At 41.8% G+C, this 26,390-nt stretch overlaps 1 protein-coding gene across 1 annotated transcript in view; it reads right to left on the bottom strand.

Annotated features, from left to right (window-relative positions):
* Positions 1-26,390, bottom strand: part of Glg1 (golgi glycoprotein 1) — a 113,781-nt gene that overhangs the window by 8,899 nt on the left and 78,492 nt on the right. Inside the window, exons 9-24 of the mRNA XM_029558614.1 lie at positions 25,482-25,603; positions 23,870-23,971; positions 21,378-21,531; positions 19,206-19,343; positions 15,110-15,196; positions 13,607-13,669; positions 12,764-12,877; positions 11,159-11,247; positions 9,654-9,771; positions 8,412-8,504; positions 6,604-6,741; positions 4,432-4,555; positions 2,982-3,124; positions 2,679-2,803; positions 1,747-1,816; positions 1,435-1,534 (exon numbers count right to left, since the gene is read on the bottom strand). Of these exons, the coding sequence (XP_029414474.1) occupies positions 1,435-1,534; positions 1,747-1,816; positions 2,679-2,803; positions 2,982-3,124; positions 4,432-4,555; positions 6,604-6,741; positions 8,412-8,504; positions 9,654-9,771; positions 11,159-11,247; positions 12,764-12,877; positions 13,607-13,669; positions 15,110-15,196; positions 19,206-19,343; positions 21,378-21,531; positions 23,870-23,971; positions 25,482-25,603 (1,780 nt within the window). The remainder of the gene's footprint in view (positions 1-1,434; positions 1,535-1,746; positions 1,817-2,678; positions 2,804-2,981; positions 3,125-4,431; positions 4,556-6,603; positions 6,742-8,411; positions 8,505-9,653; positions 9,772-11,158; positions 11,248-12,763; positions 12,878-13,606; positions 13,670-15,109; positions 15,197-19,205; positions 19,344-21,377; positions 21,532-23,869; positions 23,972-25,481; positions 25,604-26,390) is intronic.

Raw genomic sequence — 26,390 nt, 5'->3', positions numbered from 1 at the left:
TGTGAGCTCAAGACCAGTCTAGTCTACATAGGGAGTTTGAGGCCAGCTGGGGCTACAGGGAAACCCTATCTTTAAAAAAAAAAAAAAAGAAAAAGAAAAGAAAAAAGAATATATTTTGTTTAGAAAATGCTCTATCGTACCTCTGTCCTTTTTAAAAAGAGAAAAACACCATTCCAACTACATAAGTAATTATCTGAATTTAAAGATGTTCTGAGCAAGAGGGATATACACATATTAGAAATGAAATCAATTCCACAGATGCCCCACTTATACATAATGAAAACTAGACCAGAAATTATTTTTCTCTTATTAAAAAAAGGGAGGGGGGTGCATGGAGAAACAGCTCAGCGATTAAGAACACTGGCTGCTCTTGTAGAAGACCTGAGATCGAATCCCAGCACCCACATGGCAGCTAACAACCATCAGTAACTTCCACAGGCACTGCACAACACAGGTGTACTTACACACATGCAGGCAATATAATCCTGCACATAAAAATAAAAATTTAAAACACATAAAAAAGTAATCACATTTCTTTGTTTTTTGTATGTACATGCATCCATGTACTACAGTGTGAGTCAGTTCTCTCCTTCCCCCATGTGGGTCCCAGGAATCAAACTCAGGATATAAGCTTGGCCGTAAAGCTTTTACCTGTTGAGCTATCTCACTACACTCCCACCCCCACCCTGCTTACTTTTTTCAGTGATGCGGGGGACTGAACCCAGAACTATGGAAGCACTCTATCACTGAGCTACAACTCAAGCCCCAGATATGCTTTTTTAATAAATATTAGTTTGTGCTGGGCATAGTGGCACACGCCTTTAATCCCAGCACTCAGAAGGCAGATGCAGATGGATCTCTGCTAGTTCAGGGTGACCTTGGTCTACATAGTGAGTTCCAGGCCAGCTAGGGCTACAGGGAGACCCTGTCTCAAAAAGACCGAAAAAAAAAAAAAATTATAGTTCTTCAAGATAACAGTAACAACAAATAATTTTTTATTTTTATTTTATGTGTATGAGTGTACTGCCTGCATGTATGTGAGTGCAACCCGTGTGGTGCAATGCCGTGGAGGACAAAAGAGGGCTTCGGATTCCCCTAGAACTGCAGTTAAGGATGGTTTGCAGCCGCCATGTGGGTGCTGGAAATCAAACCCGGGTCCTCTGTAAGAGCAGTCAGTGCTCTTAACTGCTGACCCATCTCTCCAGCCTCAACAAAAACAAATAAAAACAAAAGCCTCCACACTTAGTTAGTCTACCTTGGAGTGCAAGGGGCAAAAACTGTCCTTTAAGTCCTTCTGACCACATTAGTATAGGCCTCAATCTATGGCTGGTAAACATCCAATAAGGTTAGTTCCACCAGTCTGGTACTTTTAGTTATCATGTGCTACATAGATAAGGCTTAGGTAAAAAAACAAATATTCGAGTGGTTCTTAACTCGGCACCGAAGATGGCGGATCGCGCTTTCGCTGGCACAAACGGCAACACATCCTTGCGGGGTCTTCGTGAACGGTTGGTTGCTGTAGCTCAAGAAATTGCTGAAGAAAGACGACACAAATGTGGTGTTAACTCCTTAACAACTCCGAATAAAAAAAGATCATCATGTGCACCTGTTATCAACGGATCTTTTCTGAAAAATGATGTAAAACAACAATTAGCCAAGGAACGCAGAGAGGAAAGAAAACGACAGCAAGAGGCCAACAACGAAAAACAACTGCTTGAAAAGGAAAGAAAGGCTAAACTACAGTACGAAAGACAGTCGGAAGAAAAACAACGCAAACTGAAAGAACAGAAGGAGAAGGATGAGCGTCGGAGAATATCTGCAGAGGAGAAAAGAAAACAAAAGTTGGCTGAAGACAAGGAAAAATTTAAAGCTGTTATATCTCGTACAATGGAACGATGTAACCGTGTTGATCAACCACAAAAGAGATTGTCCTGGGAAGGATCTGGAATGAATACTGAACACAAATCTGGTAAGTAATATAATTTAAAGATTTTAAGTTCATTACTGGAGCTGGAGAGATGGCTCAGTGGTTAATAAGAGCACACATACACACACACACACACACACACAAACACACACACACGAGCATAAGCTGCTCTTGCAAAGGACCCAAGTTTAGTTCCTAGCACCCACATAGTAGCTGACAATTATCTGTAACTCCAGTTCACACACAACATAAAGAAAATCTATTTTGGTTACGCACTATAAATTTCCCTGTGTTGGGGGCTGGAGAGATACCTCAGCGGTTAAGAACACTGACTGTTCTTGCAGAAGACCCAGGTTCGAATCCCAGCACCCACATGACAGCTAATAACTGTCCGCAACTCCAGTTCCAGGGGATCCGACAGCCTCTTCTGTCCTCCGCCAGCACTGCAGAACACGAGTGCACTTACATACATACACACAGGCAATACATGCACACGCAGAAGACCCAGGTTCGAATCCTACCACCCACATGGCAGCTAACTGTCCGCAACTCCAGTTCCAGGGGATCCGACAGCCTCTTCTGTCCTCCACCAGCACTGCAGAACACGAGTGCACTTACATACACACAGGCAATACATGCACATACATAAAGTAAAATATTAAATAAAATATTAAAAATCATGCGTTTGGCGCTAAAGGGCAGTAAAGAGTCTCTTTCCAGTGATACTGTCTCCTGGCAGCTCTGCTCTCACTCAGCTTTGCACCTGTGGCCTACCTCATCTGAGCAATGCAGCTGGAGCTGAGGGTCGAGGCGGTAATCCAGAGCAGACTCCTGGATGATGATGCGGATCTGGTCCTCACAGTCTGAAGACAGGCGCTGTAGGTGACAGTGGGAGAACAAATCAGCCACCAGAGGGCATTGGGCTTTATCTGACCCCCTAGCCCTGGACTTGGGGAAGACATGAAAAACGTCTTAGGAAAATAGGAGAAAGCTCGGAACACCCATGGAGAAAATTCCCATAAACACAGATCTGTGTAAAGTCTGGCCAGTGTACCTGGTCAGCATATCTCAGCTTGAGACATGAGATGACTTGGCCTTCTAGTTCTGAATCATCCTTGGCCTTGGTCAGGATACCATGACAGAATTTAGGAATGTCAGCTTTACAGGCTTTCCTCAGCACAGGGTTTAAGCGGTAATCTAGAGCAGAAACAATCAGTACATAATACAACATTCCACCTGGAAATTTTCACCATTTTTAAAAAATTTTATGTGTATGAGTGTTATACCTGTATGTATGTAAGTGCACCCATGTCGTGTAGTGCCCAAGGAGGAGAGAAGAGGGCGCTGGATCCTCTGGAACTGGAGTTACAGATGGTTGTTAACCACTGAGCCATCTATCTCTCCAGCCCCTTTTACCAATTCTTTGAAACTCAAATACTTCAAAAGGGAGTATACTATGTCAATGATTAGTAAGTGGCTACTGAGTTCACTTTTTAAAAAACATGTATGAGTGTATTGCCTGCATGTATGTAAGTGCACCCATGTCATGCAATACCCATGGAGGTCAGAAGAGGGTGTCAGATCCCCTGGAATTGGAGTCATGGATGGTTGTTAGCCATAATGTGGATGCTGAGAACTACCCCGGGTTATCTGCAAGAGCAGTGAGTACTCTTAACCTCTGAGCCATCTCTCTAGCCCTGCACTATTTTTTTTTTTTCATGCCAGGAAGGGTTTATTCTGGCTTACAGTCCAAGGGGGGATGTTCCATCATGGCAGGGAGGCTTGGAAGCAGGCTGCTAGTCACACTGGTTTATTCTGTTTTGAGACAGGATCTCTTTTAGTATGTAGCTCAGTCTGTCCTAGATCTCACAATCTTCCTGTGTCAACCTCTTGAGTACTGGGATTACATGCATATGCTACTATACCATCTCCAGGGTGGTTAATCAGCAATGTGACTTAGTACAAGAGCACTTCTGCAAGTTCTCAGGAACCCTTCAACTCCACAGCAGCTTTGCACATCACTGATACTGATATTTTTGAAAGACTTATGAAAGAAATACCCAATACGCTGTGGCTGTGTCCATTAAGCTAGAAGGATTCTCAACCCAAGCTAACATTTCTCTTCTGAAAATGATTAGCTGGGTATTTTGCCATGGTCATGAAGTTTGATTACATCTCTAGAATATTTTTTTCCAAGGAACTCTAGCCCTGATGACTTCTGAATGTTCTACAGCAGCAGCTGTCCAGATGCTCAGCTTTTTTTTTCCCCCTGACCTCCATTCTGTTTTTCCTGGAGGAAAAACACAATTACCCTTAATTCTAATTCTTGTGGATATGCCACCCTCTTTTGGCCTTTATGGGCACTGCATGCATGTGATGCACTTAGACACAGTTAAAAAAAAAATTCATGGGCAACAAGGCACCATAGATAAGTAACCACATGCCTTGGCAATTCCACTTAGTCTAGACTCAGTAGGACCAGGAGAGCTGAGCCAGGATGATACCTGTGTTCTGGGTGATCTGGCGCTTGGTTATCATCTGTTTGCATTTGGGATCCATCAATTCGCTGTTTTTATTTTGCTTCAAGCACTGCAACATGGTTTTAGAATCTGCTTCTGGGCAGAACCTCTGCAAAAAAACAAAATTTAATGAAAAGAACTATTCCAAAATTGGCAACCAATCCATCTGTGATGACTTGTACATCTATTAGAGCTCAGGAAAGCAGCAGGAGGAAGGCATCACTTTGGATAAGAAGGTTAACAGCTAAGCTTCAGTGAGTGCAACCCCACTGCCCTTGCTTTCCTTTCTATTACATTTCTTACCTTTCTCCCTGTTATCTCTCTGGTTCCTATTCTGCACAGGATAACTACTGACTATTAGTACGTTACTTCGCATCTCATGAGTATGATTACTGTGTCAGTATGAGTTTAACACTGGACACCATGGGCCATTCAGTTCTCAATCCTCTTTTTTTTGAGACACGGTCTCTCTGTAGTCCAAGCTGGCCTGGAACTCACTATGTAGACCAAGCTGGCCACGAACTCACAGAGATCCTCCTGTCTCTGCCTCTGCCTCCTGAGTGCTGGGAATAAAGGCGTGCGCCACCACACCTGGCCAGTCTACAACCATAATGGGAAATCATAGGAAATAATCACCAACTAATGTGAACAAGGATCTGGGGCAATATAATCCTATTAAACATGTAAGATAACTCCTTAAATTGTCCTTAAAGCAGAATTCAATTTTGAGCTAGTAATTAACTACCACTCAATCCACATGTCTGTATCACATTGTCTGATATATCAAACTGGTTGGAGCACTTCAGCACCAAGTCTCTCTTGCCAGTTTTATTTCTAGTGTTCTAGTGCCTCTCTCGCTTCCTCCCTCTCCTCTCTCCCCCGAGCCTCACCTCTCCAAGGTCTCATGTAGTCTAAGTTGGCCTTGAACTTCTATTCTCTTGCCTCCAATTCCGAAGCTGGTAATACAAGTGTGCCTCCGAGCTGGATTTATGGTGCTGAGGATTGGAGCCAAGGATTTTTGTATGCTAGGCAGGTACTCTACCAACGGAGTTACATCCTCAGTCCCATTTCTAGGTCTTTAAAGCACATGTGATTACAAGCCACTGGTATCTTAATAAGAGAATGTGGACTCTTTTTATTTTTATAAACTCTCCCCAGGCTCTCTCAAATTAGACCCTGACAGTTACACTTTTCCACAGAACTCAATTATAGCAGGCATAGCTTAAGAGTGCTGGCAAGATGGTTTGGAGGGTAGAGGTGCTTACTGACAAGCATGACAACCTGAGTTTGATCTCAGGAACCTATATGGTGGAAGGAGAGAATTGACTCTAACAAGGAATTCTCTAATTTCCCAATGTAAACTGTGGGATGTGGACACTGTAAATATTTTTTTGTTTCCCTCTGACATTTATTTGATTGGGTCAGATTGCATTTTAAAGAAAAGCTGAAATAAGTTTAAGATTCTTTATGTTTTCTTAAGTTTAATTTCTTTGTATATATGGGCAAGTAAGATAATTTATTGGGGGGAAAACTGAAGCAAAAGAACATGCAGAAAACAAACATGTTTTCCTGCACTGGAGAGCTGACTTGGCACTGGAGACATGGCTCAGCACTGGAGAGCACTGGCTGATGTTGCAGAGGATCAAGGTTTAGTTTCCAGCACCCATATGGAGCTCACAACTGCAAGTAACTCCAGTTCCAGAGCTTCTGATGTCCTCTTTTGACCTTCGCAGGCACCAGACATGCATGTGGTGCAAATACATACATGTAGCAAAACACTCATACCATAAAATTTTTTAAACAATAACAAAGAAACCTTTTTTGAGAAAGGGAGATGATGGGATCAGGACACTGGATACAGCTCTCAGGATATCCAACCTGGACCCCTATGTACTTATGCTTTGGTCCATGAGAAATTAGTTAGCTCAGCTGTGGTTTTCCAACATCGGCAGCATCTGCATTGCCTGGAGAGTTTATGGACAGTCCAGCTGCTCCAACCTAGGGTTCTGGGGGCCCAAGAATCCACAAGCTGGTAGCTGAGACAATGCTGTTGGCCTAGGGACCACACCTGGGGGAACCATGGTCGTGGGTGTGTTTAACAGGAGCAACAGAAAGAGGTTCATGCTGTTACTGTCAATTATGCAGCCTGGCCCTTACCTTAATCATCTGCTTGCAGACTCGCATGAGTGTATAGTCTAGTTCTGGGTCCATCATCTCTGTCTCTTGCAGCTTAAATACTTTCTGGTGACAACGGGTACTCAGCTGCTTCTTGTTTTCTTTCAAGCATTCGATAATCTATGATGTAAGAGTTATGGTCAAGTTAGGAGCTGTAACAGGGATTAATCTACCTATCTATCTATCTGACTGAAGCACTCAGTTCTCATTTTTCTAACCCAGGACCCCTTTGCTTCTAATTCTAAGGCAACAAGAGTCAAGACTTTCTCACTAAGGAGATTTATACTTGTGGATTTATAACCTTAAAGCCAATAAAGGACTAATGACATAAAAATTCAGTATGACAGGGGCTGGAGAGAGAGCAGTGGTTAAGAGCACTGGCTGCTCTTGCAAAAGACCCAGGTTCGGTTCCCAGCACAAACATGGCAGATAACAAATGTCTGTAACTCCAGTCCCAGGGGATACAACACAGCTCTTCTGGCCTCCACGGGCATTGCCCGAGATGGGTGCACTTACATACGTGCAAGCAAAATACTCATACACATAAGTGGAAGGGAACCCACTCAGGCTATCTGGTTTCTTCTACTTTCTTGAGCCATTCTTTGTTGGAATTCCTTATGGAGCACACATCTGGCTCTCTGCATTTGTTCAGAACAACAACTCTGACTATGGATTAGATATTCAGTTGGAAAATTCAATTCAACTCAATGTAGACCATATGAAAATATAGTGTTGGATGTTAAATATAAACTGGATCCTAACAAATAATTCAGGGGGAAAATTATGAAAAGCTGTGATAGAAAAGACTGAGGGATACCATAAAAAGTGTCATGGGATGGATCATAAGACAAGTATATCTTGAAATCTTTCCTTCCCTACATCAAAGCTTTAGATTTTAAACAAACAAGCCAGGCCTGGTAGTCCATGCCTTTAATCCCAGCACTCAGCAGGCAGAGGCAGGCGGATCTCTGTGAGTTCGAGGCCAGTCTGGTCTATACAATGAGTTCCAAGCCAGATGGGGCTACAGGGAGAACCTGTCTCAAAAAAAAAAAAACCTATGAAAATCAGGCCAAGGGACTGACAAGATGGCTCAGCAGTTAAGAGCAATGACTGCTCTTACAGAGGACCCAGGTTCGATTCTCAACACCTACATGGCAGCTACAAACCATCCTTAACTCTAGTACCAGGGGAATCCAAAGCCCTCTTCTGACCTCCGCGGCATTGCATGACATGGGTGCACTCACATACATGCAAGCAATACACTCATACAAATAAAATAATAAATAAAATATTAAAAAAAAAAGAAAAGAAAAGGAAAAAGAAAATCAGGCCAGGGGTAGTGGCATACCCCTTTCATCCCAGCAGAGACAGGCAGGTCTCTGAGATGGTGGCCAGCTTAGTCTACACAGCAAGTTCCAGGACAGTGGGGCTACAAGGAGATCTTGTCTCAAATCACAGAGGGAATAAAAACAAAACAAAAACCACGTGAAAATCTGGATTTCATTCCACAGGTGATTCTACTTGGTGTCTAACAGAGCACTGGGAAAGCTATACAGAGCCTTGAAGAATCCCCAGGAGTTACTAGACAGAGAAAGTGGAGAAGGGAAAGAGAACAAAGAGGAGCCAATAGTTTTCACGGGAGAAACTGGGAAACACAGTCTGGTACAGCATAAAGGGGATAGTCAAACTGATAAGGATGCAATAGTTCTTGTCTCACCAGTAATGAATTAGTTATTACAATACTGCTTTGACATAATTTCTATAATTAAAAATTTAAGGTGAAAAGTTACCTGAGCATTTCCATACTGTACAGTGTTACAGTAGTTCTTAATGTCACTCTTGCAGGCTTCATACAGATCGGGTTCCAAGCGGATGTCCTCTGTCTGCAGGAGAGGAAATCATCATGGAAAAGTGAGCTAATTTTAAGCTGGAGATCACAAGTTAGCTCCTGCCCTCCTCAGCACAGCCCTGTGGTCTCTGAGAGGCATCTCCAAGTCCTCCACACAGAATCACTGTGGCACTTGAGAGATACCCTGTGCTCCTTGCTTCCTGCAGCGTCACTCTTCCAGTGCTGCTACCAACCAGGCACCTGGGAATTACCCTGAAATGCCCTGTCTAGTCCTTTAGAGACTACTCTGAGATAACATAAAGTAATATGAAGTCACTTCATCAATGTCTCATGCCTTTATTATCACTCCTCAAGATCTAGGCTCAAAGTAAGGAAACCAAAGCTTACAGATGAAAACAAAACTATGAGAGGCAGTCACTCAAGGCTGTCCCATTTACACAGAACTACACTAAATCACTGCCATTCTGAGAATCCAGCTAGTAAGTTATTAATGGTGTTTTTGTCTTCATTTCTACTTTTTAATTAGCCTGACAATAAACATTATAATCCACAATACAAAACATGTGAAGAATATTTTTAGCTATTTTTAACATGGTTTGCGCTTGAATTCCGAAAGGAAGACATTTCAGTGCACATGGTAGGTGACTGCCCAATTTCATTTCCCCTGATCAATTTCGTTTCATTGCTGAGTGGTATCCTTGGGACAAAACTGGTGGGTATGGACTGACCATAGACCCCAAGTTAACACAATTTCACCAAGCTAGCATACTAAATTGAAGGGAAGGAGTTCTATTTTTTGATGGAAATGAATAATGGTATTAGTCCAGTTGCTGCAGGCAGCCATTTGGGACCCCAAGGTTAGGATGAAACTGATATCAAGGACAGTAGAGTGTAGGAGAAAAACCTTCAATCCTTGAAAACATTATTGAGAGGCACTGAGCATATTATATGCCTTAAGTCTGTCCCAGTTTGGTTTAAAATGGTGTGTAGTAAAAAATGCTGTATCATTTAAAACCAAATTTAAAACAGTGAAAAAAGACACTAATTGCCATATGGCAAAAATTTTTAACTCCAACTCCATGCTTCATGTTTTACAGTAGTAGCTGAAGTCACTCCTGAGGCTCCTGCCCTCTTCTTCCCCAGACAACTCCATACTAGCCCTGTTGTTTCTGGGAGTCATTACCATCTCCAGCTCCTCCACCCGGAGTTGCTTGCGGCACTTCAGAGACACTCTGTGTTCCTTGGCTTCCTGCAGAGTGTCGTTTCGTACAGTTGTGCTTAGGCAAATCACCACATCTACCCTGCCATGAAAGCAGAAGGCATGAGACTTTATGAAGCCACACTAAGCAGACAGTCTGGGAGCTGAGGACTGGCCAGAGCCACACCATTTACCTAAAATCCATAAAAAAAAAATTTTTTTTTTTTTTTTTTGCCGTATTTTTGAATGTCTTTCTTGAAAGCCTCGCTCTTTTTTGAGACAGTATCTCCCTGTAGCCCAAGCTGGTCTGGTACTCATTATGTAGACCAGGCTGGCCTCAAGAGAAACCTGCTTGCTTAGGCCTCCTTTCTGAGTGCTAAGTTAAAGGTGTATGCCACACCATACCCGATGAAAGTGTCACTCCCCGCCCCCAATAATTCGAACCCCTCCCCCATTTAATAATGACCCAAAGCATATGGTATAAATTTGAGAATTTGGGTATGTCAAAGAAAGACTATAAATCATTTCCTTTAACTGAAAAGTTGAAAGTTCTGGACTTAACAAGGAAAAAAGATGTATGCTGAGATTATAAAGATCTACAGTTCAAAGTGTCTATATTCATATAATGTCTAAAAACACAACAAAAAAAACCCCAAATAATCTGGATCTCAATGTAGTCCAGAATGACTCGGACCTCACAGTCCTGCTTCAGCCTCATGCGCTGAGATTACAGATGTGAAACACCCTGCCTGGCCTTATAATTAGTTACTCTTAATCTCCTACTATGCCTACTTTATACACATTATCATAGGTATGGAGATATAAGGGAAAAGTTTATATGGGCTTTGGTACTATCTGTAGTTTCAAGCATCCACTGGGGCTTTGGAATATGATCCTCACTGATAAGAGAGACTGTTGCACAGTTAGAAGTCATGCAGTGGCCTGAATGCTGATGAGAGTTCTGACTGAAGGGGAGGCCAGGCAGGAAGAACATGTTGAAATGATGTGACCACAGAATGATATTCTTAAATGGGGGACTATATCTGTGACATATTGTGTAACATTCCCAAAAAGTACAGAAGAAACTTGCCCAAAATAGGAACCTGGTCTATTGAAGGAAAAATGTGTTCTAGCAGTATATTTTTACAAAGAGAAACTAGAAAGAATTTGGGCAACCGCGCTGTCAAAGCTTATCAGTTTCCTCATTAACTCCTAAGTGAGTCAAGGTCTGTGACTCATCAATTAGGCAGTCTGGACGCAGAAAAATCTAGAATATTCCCATAGCCCAGGGGCTCTCCAATTGATAATACCTGCAATCAAGCATGGCTGCAGGCAGCTGTAAGCACGATCTATGTGGACAATGCCAGTGTTAGGCCACAATACCAAAGAGAGACACAGGAGGCCTCTAAGCCACTACTGCCAGACAGTAGGAGGCTGCCTCAGTAGCTAAGAGACTTTGGAAGCAGAAAAGACAATTAAAAGATACATACTTCTTTTTTATGTTGGGGCAAAGTTTCAACACATCCTCCTTGCAGGCCATTTTAAACTTGTAGGAGAATCGAAAATCCTTCATCTGCACCTGAAAGAAGAAGGTTAAGTCAGTTGTGACTTTTTGCTCACAACTTTTAGAAGACTGCTCACAGGCTAGGAATGTAGCACAGTTGGTAGACTGCTTGCTTAGCATGCACAAAGCTCTGAGTTCAATCCTCAGCACCACATAAAAACCAGGTGTGCTGGTGCATGCCTATAATTCTAGCACTTGGGAAGTGGATGTAGGACGATTAGAGATCAAAGTCATCTTTGATTACACAGCAAGTTTGAGGCCAACCTGGGATACATACATTGAGACCATGGCTTTAAAAAAGTGGATAGGAAAAGAGGAAGGGGAACAGGAGGGGAGGGAGGAGGAAGAAAACAGTAGAAGCCTGCTCTTAAGACTTTACACAATCTGCTCATTTCTCTTGACTCCGCCTATGACAGCACACTGGCCTCCTGTCCTTCTAGTCACAGAAGTGGCTCCTTCTGCCAAAAGTGCTCTTCTTGCAGATTTTTGCAGTTTGCCCTGCCATTTCCTTCAGGATTCTGTCATAACACACTCCTCTTGAAGTTCCTTCAATCCTCAACCCCTGCCCTGGGTTTGTTGTCTCTTCTTTGAACCAACGCAGATTGCAGCTACATCCCCTGAGAAGCAATCAATAACCTCACCTCAGCTGACATAAAGTGCCCGCTATACCCAATACTTCTTTAGTTTCTTGTAATTAGTAAGAAAGTCCCAATCTTCTTGTTCAAATGGAAGATCTGAGTTGTATGATTTAAAAGAAAAAAAAGGGAGAGACTTAGTGATACACTGCTTACAAGGCAAGGCCCTGGGTTCAATCCTGAGGACCTCCACCTTAAAAAAAAAATCAAAAAAGAAGGCTTAGGATACAATTTATTGAGGTACATCTAGGCATTGAATAGTTACGAAGAGCAACAGATTGCAGAGACAGGAACTACTGGAGCTCTATGACAGGAGAAGAGATACCTACATACTCGTCTCTCTTTTTTAAAATATAGTTTATTTATTGTTATCTTATGTGCACGAGTGTATTGCGGTCATGTATGTAAGTGCCCCATGTTGTACAATGCCTACAGAGGTCAGAAGAGGGCATTAGATTCCCTGAAACTGGAGTTATGGACAGATGTTAGCCGCCAAGTGGGTGCTAGGAATCGAACCCTGGCCTCTGCAAGAACAGCCAATGCTCTTAATCACTGAGCCACCTAAACAGTCTTGCCTACTTATCTCTATCTATTGTGAGCACTGTGACAGGGGAAGAAATACCTAACTTGTCTCTACTGTGACAGGAGCAAGAGACACCTACTTACCTGTCTCTATCCTCTCTACGCTGCATGCTTCTAGGAATAAATCTCATTTGTTACTGCATGCCAAGGAGCCAAGAGTACCCAGTCACGATAGAGAAAGTCACATTTATTGAGAAGAACTCTATCTAGGACTCATACTTCGAAGCAATAAGAGCAGCAGAAGTGTTTGCATGTTCCAAAAGAGGAAAAGATTCAGTAATCACCCTAGCAGCCAAGACAGGAAATGAACTGACCAGCTGAAAGTGAGTGACTCCTATGGCACACTTCTCATTCATGTCCTTCTGGTGTTTGTTCTGGATCAGACACTCCATCAGGTCCCCAGAGTCGATCTGGTTGTCTGCCACATCCTGTAAAAGACAGTCACATTTACAATGATTTGTAATAATTAATAATACAACCAATAGCACCATCAACAAAAAATATAAATAACAGTAAATCTAGAAGCCTTCAAAAAAAAGAGATACATCATAAATTCTTCAAAACAAGCCTGAGAAATAGAGACAAAACTTCAGGAGAATAAAATTAGACAGCAGGTTGTCCTCATGAAGCAGGACTACTCACTGAGGGCTACTATTCCTGTCCAAACTATGAGCTACTATCTCCTTCCACAGACACAGCAGCTGGCTTCTGGGGTAATTATTGGGCTGTCAGAACCTAAAGGTTCCTAAATGCATTTCACTCCCACAATTTAGGTAAAAAGTAAGTAGTAAAGTAAAATAATTTACTCAACATTAAGGGACAAAGGAAGGGGAAGCCACTACTACTGCTAGCAAGTCCCAGAGAGCAACTCAGCTACACTTCTGAGTTTCCCTTCTGCATCTTTTCTTACAAAAATTGTCTCATCTACTGTTGCTAGACATATACTTGGCCACCTACAAAGTGCTGCTAAGTGCTGGAATCAAGCTCTGTAATCAGAGATTTGCAAGATGGTGGTCCCTCTCAATTTGTTTACAGTTCCAACTTTTATTCAAGAGGAAAGCATGCTGAAGACAGAGATGAGCCCAACACCCTTGGGGACCAAAGTCCCACTAAATTTGGTTCTGTTACTAATCATTGTTCCTTTAGACATCACTTACATGGCAGAAGTTCTGAATTATGGGCTCACAAGCTCTCATCAGCAGGGCTTCTATTTGGATGTCCTGTAAGAGATTAAGCAGATTAATCATTCTGCTTTACAAAGGCTGGGGATGGAGAAGGAGCAGTTTCTCCAATGCATCGGTAGCACTGAGGGTTACACATGTTCGTTTAGAAAGCATTCCAGTATTTATCTTAGATTCTCTGACAATATGTAGAGCTTTTTATCCTTGAAATGCAAATTTCCTTTTTCTTTCCCTTTGTTTCTTTTTTTGAGACAGGGTTTCACCATGGCTTACCTGGAACTCGCAGAGATTTTACCTGCCTCTGCTTCCCAGGATTAAAGAAATGAGCTACCATGTGTGGCTTTTTTGAGACAGTCTCAATAGGTAGCCCTGCTGGCCCAGAACTTGTTATGTAGACCAGGCTGGCCTCAAACTCAGAGATCTGCCTGCCTCTACCCCCCCCAAGTGCTAGGATTGAAGGCCTGTGCTACCACACCCAGCAGGCAGGTTTCTTTTATAGGCAGCTTGAACAAATGAAAAGCAAAATTAAGAAAGGTGAATTGAAATATTTGGCAATAGTATCAGAGCATGTAAGCTTCTGGAGTGTTGATAACCTCTGTATTTATACTTATGAAGATTTCAATCTTATGTTTCGTATTTTAGCAGTTTTCAGGGTATAACAGGGATGAACACACATGTTCAATCTTTCTGTATAATCAGAAGTCTCAGGGGTTTTGTCTTTTTTTTTTTATTATTTTATATGTATATGTGTATTGCCTACATGTTGGTAAGTGCACCCATGTCGTGTGATGCCCGTAGAGGTCAGAAGAAGCTGTTGGATCCCCTGGAACTGGAGTTATGGACAGTTGTTAGCTGCCATATGGGTGCTGGGATTCGAACTCGGGTCTTCTGCAGCAACAGCCAGTGTTCTTAACTGCTGAACCATCTCTCCAGTCCTTGTTTGTCTTTTAAGACAGGGTCTTCCTGTAACCCAGCTGGCCTGGAACTCCCTATGTAAACCAGGCTGGCCTCAAACTCAGAAAGATCCAACTGACACTGCCTCCCAAGTGCTAGGGTTAAAGGGGTGCACCACCATGCCCAAGTCTCAGGTTTTTATTACACATACAAATAATAAGCACCAAATGACCTCACTAAAACAGCTGGAAGGAAAGAGAGGCTATGAGTATTTGCAGCACTCTTTAATGTGATTCAGGGCTAAAGTGTAACAGCTATTTTTTTCTCCAGTGAAAAAAAGGCTTAATTATTGGTAATTGTGAAAACCAAAGAGCTAACTATATATAGGGTTTTTCTAGAGATGCAAAAGAAGGGGTCTGGACTCAGCACAATGTACTTTTTTATAAAGTAAACAGGTAAAGTATGATTAGGTTTCTTTTGACTGACAGAGAATGTGTACTCTCGAGAGGACTGAAACAGAAGAATGGAGCAAAAACAGCCAGGCTAGAGGCAGCCTGTCTCCTCGGGGAGCTGTTCATTGCTTACCTCGGACTCTAACTCTGTGAGGTTTCCCACAATGTCTCTGCATTCCACAGCCAAGTCATCTAGATGGTCCTGGAGACACTCAAGCTCCTGCACATAAAAAGGTAAGCCGTTGGCATCAGTTGTGTACGTGAACAAGGGAAGGGGAGACACTGCTCCTTCATACTGGCCCTCCTTTCCTCATCCTTTTAAAACCATCTCACTGAACAGAATACAAAAGCTTTATTTAATTAAAATTAAGACTGTTGAAAAGATATTACTTGATGTAGCACAGTGGTTAAGAGGGTCAAGAGGTATAGTAAGCCAAGTAAATTCAGAAACCCAAACTTAGAAGTCCAATAGGAACTATCTTCAGGTGTCCTCAAAGTCTGTAAATGTTCACAGGTTTTGATTCTGTTCCATTAATATCTTGCCACCCCATTTTTAACAAGTTATTTTGATCACTTTTTGCTTCCCATTTAAAATCTTCACCTAAGGGGCTGGAGAGCTGGCTCAGCAGTTAGGAGCACTAGCTATTCTTGCAGAAGACCCTGGTTTGAATCCAAACACCCACATGGTAGCTAACAACCATCGGAAACTCCAGTTTGAGGGGATTCAACTCCCTCTTCTGTCCTCTATGGGCACCGCACTACATGGATGCACTTACATGCAGGCATAACACATACACATAAAATAAAAATAAATTTTTAAAAAACTAAAAAAACAAAAGAAAACACTGCACTTAAAGATTTTTCTCTTAAAAATCTTTCACTATGCTGGGTGTGGTTGTGCATGCCTTAAATCCCAGCATAGCAGAGGCAGTTGGATCTCTGTGAATTCAAGGCCATCTGGTCTACATGGTAAGTTCCACAAGTTAGCTGGGGCAACAGGGACACCCTTTCTCAAAAACACCGAGGGAAAAAAACCAACCTTTTACTGCATTTTTCAGTTAGTTATTCATGTGTGTGTGGGGAGGGGTGTGCCACAGCATCCAAGTAGAGGTCAGAGGACAACTTGTGAGAGTTAGTTCTCTCTTTATCCCAGGGATTGAAATCAGATCATCAGACTTGGTGGCAAGCATCTCTATCCACTAAGCTATCTTGATGGCCCAAACTCTACACTTTTTTGGGGTTTTTTGGTTTTTTTTTGAGATAGGGTCTCACTATATAGTCCACACTGACCTGGAACTGGATGTATAGACCAGGTTGGCCTCAGACTCACCTAGCTGTGCCTTCCCCAGTGCTAGGATTAAAGGTATGTACATACCACCATGCTCAGCCTTTTTGGTTTTTTTTGAAAATCTGCAATTTGGAGGCTGGAGAGATGGCTCAGCATTTAAGAGCACGGGCCACTCTTGCAGAGGACCCAGGTTTGGTTCCCAGCACCCACATGGTGGCTAACAACTGTCCCTAACTCCAATTCCAGGAGGATCTGACACCCTCTTCTGGTTTCCACAGACACTGCATGATATGGGTGCACTTACATACATGCAGGCTTAACACTAATATATAAAAATAAACAGGCCAGGCATAGTTGTACACGCTTTTAATCCCAGCAATCGAGACGTAGAGTTAGGTGGATGGATCTCTCTGAGTTTGAGGCCAGCCTGGTCTGCAAAGCAAGTTCCAGGGAACCCAGGGTTACATAGTGAGACCCTGTCTCAGACTACTCCCCTAAACAAAACAAAACAAAAAATAAATATTTTTAAAAGAAAATCTGCACATTGATAATGATCACTGGACAATAAATTCACAGTATTTATTAGGGGGCATAGACTTAAATGTTAAGACTCTTTAAGGGCAAAGCAAGTGGGACTTGGGGGCTCTACACTGCACACAGCTGACAGCTCCTGTAATTCATGTTGGAGGCTCTAGCCTAGCACAGATCAAAAGGACCCTCTGAGGAATTCCAAAGGAAGTGAGCACATTAGGGTTTAGATACTTAAAGGCTCTTTTGTCTGGGCTTTAGAAACTCAGCTATAGCTGCCTTGAAGCCTTACTAATATTATGATTCCTTTTAGTGGCTTAGATATGTACAGGTAAGCATATCAACATATCAATAGCTATTCCTCAGCTGAATACTCTGTTAAGAGATCAGGTTCAGGTTGGGTGTGGTGGCATACATCTTTAATCCCAGAACCAAGGAAGCAGACAGATCTCTGGGAGGCTAGAGACTAGTCCACCAGCCAGGGCAACATAGAGAATTCAGGTTAGCCAAGGCAACATAGTAAGAGCCTGCCTAAACAAGAGAGAGATGAGGGAGATGGGGAATAGATCAGGCTTTACATACTGACCATTCTTCAAGAACCTCTGTTTTAGATTTAGAATTAGGAAGAGAAAAGAAGGGCTAGAAGAATTATAAAAGCCAGAATTGAGGGTGGCAGGGAGACAACTTAAAAGGAAAATGCACCAAACTTTTGCAAGTAAGACAACTAAGTGAAAAAAAAATTTTTTTTACATTTATGTGTGTGATGTTTTGCACACCAATGTGTGTATGCACACCAATCATGTACCTGGGGCCCCAGAAGCTAGAACAGGGTATCAGATCCCCTAGAATTGGAATTACAGATGGTTGTTAGTTACCATGTAGGTGCAGTGAGCCAAACCTGGGTCCTCTTCAAGAACAACCAGTGCTCTTAACCACTGAGCTATCATCTCTTCAGCCACTACTGGAAAAATCTTTTATTTTTTATTTTATGTGTATGAGTGCTTTGTCTGCATGTATGTTAAGTTGTACCACATGTGTGTCTGGTGCCCATGGAGGATGAGATGCCCTGGAACTGGAGTTACAGACAGTGTGAGTGGTCATGTAGATACTAGGAACCATACCAGAGTCTTCTGCAAGTGATCTTAACTGCTGAGCTATCACTGCAGTCTCCATGTGACTTTTTAATACTTTAATTCCAAAAGAGGTTCTGGAGTGGTATAACTAGAGCCTAGAAGCCTGAGTTCACTCCTTATTCTGGTATTAATATGTCTCTAAGCAAGTATCAGTTCCTTACTGATTATCCTGCTTCATGATGAAGACATGCAACCTTGTCACATAATTACACTTTGTTTCCAAAACTACACACAAAATCTTAGTGAATCAATCATAGAAAACATGCAATTATTATTATTATTATTATCATTATTATTTGAGACAGGGCCTCACTATGTAGCCCTGGCTGGCCTGAAACTCACTATATGTAGACCAGGCTGCCCTCCTAACTCACAGAGATCCACACCTGCCTCTGCTTCCCATGCCCTGGGATTAAAGGAGTTTACAACCATGCTCAGCAAGGATGTAATTTTTGAGGCTACTCTTTTCCTGTATATGTATTTTCTAATGTATATGTACTTGTGTATACCTGCTTTGTCTGCATGTGTACCATGTGGTGCAGGTGTCCTTGAAGGCCAGAACAAGGCATCAATTCCCCTAGAACTGAAGTTATAGGCTGATGGGAGCTGGGAACTGAACCTGGGTCCTCTGCAAGGGCAGTAAGTCATCTCTCCAACTCCTGTACTTTCTTATGCTGAGAGGTTACTAAAATGGGATGGATGCTAAGTTAGGATCAGACTTCAGTGTTAGGTAGGGAAGTTTGCCTTCTCTAAGCTTCAACTTGGTCAACTAAGTGGAAATAATCCCATTTCCACACATCATTAGTGCTATTCTGAACAAGCACATTATTTATTGGCGCATAACAGAACTTATGAATATATATATTTGCTATCACAAGGGTACTTAATGTAGTTCATAAATGATAGAAAATAAATAAAAATAAAAGATAACATGAATTAAAAATGAGTAAAAAGATGAAGAAAGAAATGGAAAATATGTTTCCTACACGTGCCTACCACAAAATTTTGTATCTTGTCAGAGCTAAGCCACACTCTGGCACTGAGCTTTCTAATGGTTAACAGGAGAGCAAAAATAACTATAAAATACAGTACACAAAAACAAAGTAGCTGCTCATGATAACTACAATTATTCTTACATGAAGACCAAAGAAAAATTTCTTCTAGAAAGAATATTGAATGACAGTACAAAAAGACACTGGTAAAGCAGCACTAAGGTGGACTTCATGGTTGCCATACACAAACAAGACACACAGCATGGTTAGAAAGCATCAGAAGCCTACCTGCCCCGTCTCTGTTTTCTCACTACACCATTTCCCCAGATCTATCAGGCACTTATCCTGGAGGGAAGGATCCAGCTTAACATCCATGGCACGCTGGTGTAGAATCCTTTGGACTTCAGCTCGGCATTCCCGTGAAAGCTACATGGGAAAAGATGAGCGAGACTTTAAAGATTAAAAAAACAAACACAGGAAGACTAAAGAAAACAAACCTCTTGCTACCAAACTAACTAGCCCTATAGTTTATTCCCCAATCTTTATACCATGTTATCTCTTCCAGGATAAGAATTAAATGTGTTAGGAGGTTGCTATCCACATCTCTAGAACTATAGGTATACAGTAAGCATTTTTATTATACTATAAAAAACAGGGCTGGAGAGATGGCTCAAAGGTTAAGAGCACTGCCGGCTCTTGCAGAAGACCCAGTTTCTGTTCCCCAGCACCCACATGGTAGCTAATAACCAGGTCATCCTGGTCTACAGACCAGCCAGGGCTACATAGTAAGAATTCACAGCCAGGTGCAGTGGCGCACCCCTGTAGTCCTACCATGTGGGACTCAAGTAGGGAACTCAAGTCATCAAGCATGTCTACCTGCTAAGTCATCTTACTGGGAGTTCCCTTTCTGAGTCATAGAATGTCTTGACACTAAAAGTGGTAGTGGTATGGTATTGTGAATGTACCAAATGCCACTGAATTCTTTTTTTTGTTTCCTTTGGAGAGATGGCTCAGTGGTTAAGAGCACTGACTGCGCTCTTGCAGATGACCCGGGTTTGATTCCCAGCACCCACATGGCGGCTATAAACCATCCTTAACTCCAGTTCCAGGGGAATCCAACACACTCTTCTGATCTCCGCGGCATTGCGACATGGGTTCACTCACAGACATGCAGGCAATACACTCATACACATAAAAATAATAAAAAAAATATTTTTGGGGGGGTTCTTTTTGAGACAGGGTCTCCCTATAGCCCCAACTGTCCTGGAACTCACTATGCAGACCAGGCTGGCCTCGAACTCACAAAGATCCACCTGCCTCTGCCTCCCAAGTGCTGGGATTAAAGGCGTACACCACCACGCCCGGCTTAAGCTTTTTTTTTTAAAAAAAAAAACTACCACATAGGGGCCTGCTGCCAAGCTTGACAACCCCAGTTCAATGTTCAGAACTCAGAGTCTCAATGGGCAAGGAGAGAACCAACTGCTGCAAGTCATCTTCTTACCTCCACATGCATACTATGGCACATGTACACACACACACACACACACACACACACACACACACACACACACACCATAAATAAAATAAAATAAAAATTATAACAAAACAAGTCTTAAAGCTAGCCCAAGGGACCTGACCCTTTCTCCATTTACAAGAGAAGGAGCTTCCTACTGTTGTGATGGACCAGGTGCCAGGATGCCGGAGCTCCTGTGACCAATGAGAGTCTTATTACATGAGGTGTCATGTTTCCTTACATGGTAGAATGAAAACTGGGTCAGGGTTTTAGCAGCTAAAGCATGACATTTTTCTAATTGTATCTCTTGATTCTGAACCCTAGACAGTCAGGCTCACTAGGCTCAGAAGGGGTATTTGTACACATCTGTCAAGTAATAGCATGGCTACAATCCGTAACAGATGCAGACCTGGCATGTAAAAGGGTCTCTCAGAAGAAAAGCAAGCAACATGTCAGTGTGGCACCAGAGGGAAGCCAAGTTCACACAAATATCCCAAAGGGTGGCTCAAAGTAGGCCAATACCAGACTCAGGTATGGAAGTTTCTACTCTTAAGTAGTGCACTGCCAGAGAGGCCTCATTAATATTAAGCATTTGTGTTCGGCTGCCAAGGGCAAGGCGTAAAGAATCATTTGTATCCTGGCTAAAAGCTAATTGGTCTTTAAAGATAAATAAAGTTAGGACACAGAGTTTAATTGTCCATTTGTGATTCAGATTTTGTTAATTTAAAAAGAAAACCTGGAAATGTTCCCCCACTTCTATTGTTAAAAAATTATCACATGGGAAGAAGCTGCAGGATGCTCATTGAATGATTAAGCTTCTAACAGTGTGGCATCCTCCCATCCCACCACACCAGAAAGGCTTCTCTAGGATGACAGAAGCCAGAGCAACAGTAGCAAACTATTTAAAAAGCAAATGACATTTAGAAGAAACTAATGGGAGAGCATACCCTCCTTCCCTGTTCCTCGGTGCGGTAGGCGTGTCTATATAAACAAGAGAACACGGCTCCGGGAGGCATAAGTTCACTGGTCTCGTTCCAACCATGGGTATGACAAAGGCGAGAAGCATCTCCTTGGCACTTGCGGTATAAGACAGGGTCCAGCCTGGAAGGTTAAAAGAAAAGCAATACTTTCCATACTTTTCATTTACACACATGTAAGGATTTTACTTTGTTTTGTTTTTTAGACAGGGCTTCATATAATTAAGGTCAGTCTCAGAGTTGCTATGTAGCTGAAGGTGGCTTGAACTCCTGATCCTCATGTCTCCATTTCCCAAGTTGGGACTATAGGCATGAGAAACCACATCCAGCTTTGAATGTCACTGTTAATGGACAGCATAGACAATCCACAGAAATTTATTAACCTTCATATACAAGACTCATTTTCCTTCAAAGTGTCATCCTGGCTCTGTGAGATACCTAATATTACTGTAAGACTCTGCACACACACATGCCAGGCAGCAAAGAGAAAACCAAGGTTGTTGTTGCTACCATTAGGCAATTTACAATTTTTCACTAAATATTTTTTCCTAGTACAAATCCACTTCTATATAATATACTAGATTCAGCAAGACCAGGAAATGGGAAGATGATCAGTCTCTTACTCAAAATGAGAACAGTGGATCATGTAATAAACCTGCTTCTTTTCTCCAAATCAGGATGCCTAGTACTGTTTACATTATATTGTCAACTGAGGGGGAAGCTATTTAATGGGAAGAGAGAGGCTAATATTTAATGGGTGGTTTCTAATATTATGTAGCAAGTTTCTGATCAAGGGGGTAAGAGCTAAGAAGAAGAGAAATCACAGTTTTGATTTAGGAGACATGTGTTTAAATAAACTCAGTAATTTCAGGTCAGATGGTCATCCAGGCTTCTGTGGTCCTTTCCAGACTTATTTACTTATTTGAAACAGAGTCTTGCTATATAGTCCAGGGTGGTCTTGAACTTAGAATCCTCCTGCCTTAGCCTCCTAGGTTCTGGGATTATGCACACATGCACTCATGTGTCACTATGCCTGGTCTTCCAGAACTAATTAGAATGAAAACAGACCAAACCTTGAAGTAACCTCTTTCTATTGAACCATATGGATAAACATATGCTTATCACCAAAAAAGACTATAGATCACAGTACAGTGGCTTAACCAAGTGCAACAGGAAGCAGCTGGACTGAGAGGCAGAAACAACAGTGGCTCACAGACCCAGCTGTGCTGAAGATGGAAGTGAAAGCGCCACTAAAAAGGAAGAGGTGATCCTAGTCAAAACCTAGCCTGCATGTATATAAGTGCACCTGCACTGCGCAATGCCCACAGTGGTTAAAAGGGAGCTACAGATTCCCTTGGAACTGAGTTACAGATGGTTGTTAGTCGCCATATGGGATCTGGGAATTGAACCCAGGTCCTCTGCAAGAGTAGTCAGTGCTCTTAACCACTAACCATCTCTCCAGCCCACCTTCTTTTTATTTTTAAAAGAGGCCATGTAGGTGCTGGAAACAGAACCTGGGTCCCCTGCAAAGAGCAGACAGTGCTCTTAACTGCTGAGTCATCTCCCTACCCCCACCCATTTTTTACAATTTTGCTAACAGGAAAGGGAAATTGAAAGAATCAAGTTATGATTTATATATTATCTTTTTAGAGTCAAAGCTGAAGATGCTCTTGTTGCCCACATAGGTACCAGGACTCTTTCAAGCTTGAAATTTGTGGTACCAGAAACATTTTGACTTTGATTTCCACAGTAATGTTGAATAGAGATGCTTGGTACAAACTGGTTGTTTTCAGACACTGCTCTGGAAGCAGTAAGAATAGGTTTTCTAGGGGTTGGAGATTATAGTTATTCCAGAATTTGAAAAGAATTCACTACTAATTATCATAAAAGATAAAGAGGTGGATGGGGGCTTAGCTTAGTGAAAGTAATCATGAAGCTCTTCATTTAAAAACACACACACAGCCGGGTGTGGTGGCACACGCCTTTAATCCCAGCACTTGGGAGGCAGAGGCAGGCGGAGCTTTGTGAGTTCAAAGCCAGCGTGGTCTACATAGTGAGTTCCAGGACAGCTGGGGCTACAAGGAGACCCTGTCTCAAAAAAACAAACAAACAAAAAAAAACACACACACAAGCCAGGTGTGGTGGGGCACACCTTTAATTCTAACACTCAGGAGGCAGAGGCAGGTGGCACTCTAGAGTTCCAGGCCAATTGGGGCTTCAGGGAAACCCTGTTGTAAAAAGACCAAAAGAAAAACAAAAACAAAAAAAGACCAAAACCAAACCTAAAACAAAAGCAACAACCATACACATGCACACACACTTACACATACATGCACTTATACATACATGCATGCATACACACTCCAGAGCCCATCCATATAATATTGACCACACAGAAACAGGATGGTCAATATTGGTATTAAATTAATCAGATGGCCTTCCACTGGTATTAAAACACTCACTTCCAATCCCGGGAGATGAAGTACTGCAGCTCTAAGAGGCGGTGCTCACAGTCTTCTACCATCTTCTCTGTGTACAAATGCTCCATCAGACACGAGAGAATCCTAGTCATAAAGGAGATGAAATTGTAATGAGAGATGTGTTCTGATGTCAGACTCTACCAAAGTTAATCAACCTATGACCAAATTTGTATTAACTCAGTATCCCTTACTTATATTTAAAGTAAATCTCAGTAACTACTTCAGCATGTTTCTCTAAAATTCCAGAATACCATTGCCACAGCACAAAAAAAATTTTTTTTTTTTTTTTTTTTTTTTTTTTGGTCCTTTTGAGACAGGGTCTCCCTGTAGCTCCAGCTGTCCTGGAACTCACTATGTAGACCAGGCTGGCCTTGAACTCACAGAGCTCTGCCTGCCTCTGCCTCCCGAGTGCTGGCATTAAAGGCGTGCACCACCATGCCCAGCAATCATCAAAAATTTTTAAAATCTTTAATATAAATATCCCACTGGCTTAAAAAAATTTTCAACTATTTCAGTCTTTTTCAATGTTTGTTCACCTCAAGACCAGCAAAGGTCCACACACTGCATCTAATCATAAAAGCATCTTAAATGGCCAGGCATGGTGGCGCATGCCTTTAAATGCCAGCACTCGGGAGGCAGGGGCAGACAGATCTCTGTGAGTTCGAGGCCAGCCTGGTCTACACAGTGAGTTCCGGGACAGAGGGAGGTATAGGGAGACCCTATCTCAAAAAGACCCCCCCCCCCAAAAAAAGGCATCTTAAATGTGTTTGAATCTGTGGTAGTTCCCCCTTTCTCTCTTTCCCCTGTTAGGGATGTAGTTTTCTGATTGATGAAGTGATTATATTACAAACATTCTTAGTCTAAGTGCACTCATTCATCTCTTAGCTACAAATACAAAAAGCTTTAAGTAAGAATACCATTCTAACTCCCTCCCACGGCATGAACAGCCGGAGTTTTCACATGAAAGAATGATGATAAACCTAGATGACATTCACAGTACCCAACAATAAACTATAAAGAATTGTGCAGAACAGGAAACCTGCTCTTTCTTGCAGTCTGGTTTTAAGAATTGTTTTCACTTGATATAGCATAAAACTAGTAAGAGAATAAAATATTTTATAGTAAACATTTATTTAGCTTTCCTAGATCTTGGATGCAACGCCAATATTCAGTTCATCAGTAGCCATAGTCTCTATCACATTTTGTCTTCAGTTTCAATTACAATTGGCTGCTTTCTAATGGTGATCAAGTAACCAATGTACACAATAAGTCAGTATACAAACAGGATGAAAAGGATAGCATGTCGGCGTATATGCATTACAAGAAGTTATTCATGACTAATGGAAAGGCTACTCTATGTGCCTAGTCATTGTCAACAAATACCACAATCTTCGGTTTAAATGTCTCTATACCACTGAGGAGGCAGATCAGAAGCCTGAATTCCAATATTAGTTTTAGCAAAAATTTGGTATGTGGCCCTATTCAACAAAATTTCAGTCAAGATGTTAAGCCACCCAAAAATCATTTGAAAGAATACTCTTTGTGCTACTAAGTAAAATACAATACAGATAGTGCTACAAATCAGAGAACCTACATTGGGTCTCCAGATCGGATGTGTTTGCAGGCTGTTTGTATTACAGATTCACAAGCTTCATTCAAAGCTCGATCGATGCGGTAATCTGCACCAGGATCAGTCTCCTGAATCAGTGTTTGAAGCTGGATAAAGAAATAAAAAGGAAGGGAGAAAGTCACTTAGGCCTAGAGAAGAGCAGTGTTAGATCATCAGATGCTCAGGCCAGCACATCACAACACAGTCCAAACAAGGTACTGAAGTTGTTAATGGCCAAACTGAAAAACTCTGGTCAAGTATTTTCCGATTTGTTTTCTCCACCTTGTTGCAAGTTTTTCTGTGGACATCACTATGGAGACTTGTGTGCCTTCACCACACAACAGGCTCTTATAATGTAACTATGCAGGCTACCTCCAGACTATTCTTTAATCAGATTTCCAAACCTGATGCTCAGAGCTTAAGAAAGTAAAGAGAAGACATTTCTAACCAGAGACCAATTGTGTCCTAACAAGACTATGAATTCTGATGCAACAACATCAGCATTGTAAGAAGTTTACTGTTTTGTTAAAGAAAAATTCGCAAGATTTCATTTAAATTACAGGTACAATTAGAAAACAAGAATATGCATACTTTCTTATTTTTCATCAACTATTTTATACAACCAAGAAGTAAATCAAAGTTTGTTCATTATGAGTTTACTAGAAAAATGCTTGTTCCTTTGCATCTGGGACTGAGAGTACCCTCTCCATCACCTGCTTTTGCTTGGCCCATCCTTTATCACAAAATAAAGGCAGCAAAACAGGTGCCTCAAAATGAGGCACAGATGAAATTAAGGATCAGAGATCCTAAGTTCAAGTATGGTTCTGGTTCTGTGTAATATTAGCTTTAAAGGATGGACAAGTTAATTAGCCTCTAAGTCTGAAGGTCTTGTAT

This window comes from Nannospalax galili, unplaced genomic scaffold (genome assembly GCF_000622305.1).
Source record: "Nannospalax galili isolate Female #2095 unplaced genomic scaffold, S.galili_v1.0 scaffold568, whole genome shotgun sequence".
NCBI lineage: Eukaryota > Metazoa > Chordata > Mammalia > Rodentia > Spalacidae > Nannospalax > Nannospalax galili.
Note: the sequence above shows the minus strand (reverse complement) of the source record. Positions and strands in the feature narration are given on the sequence as shown.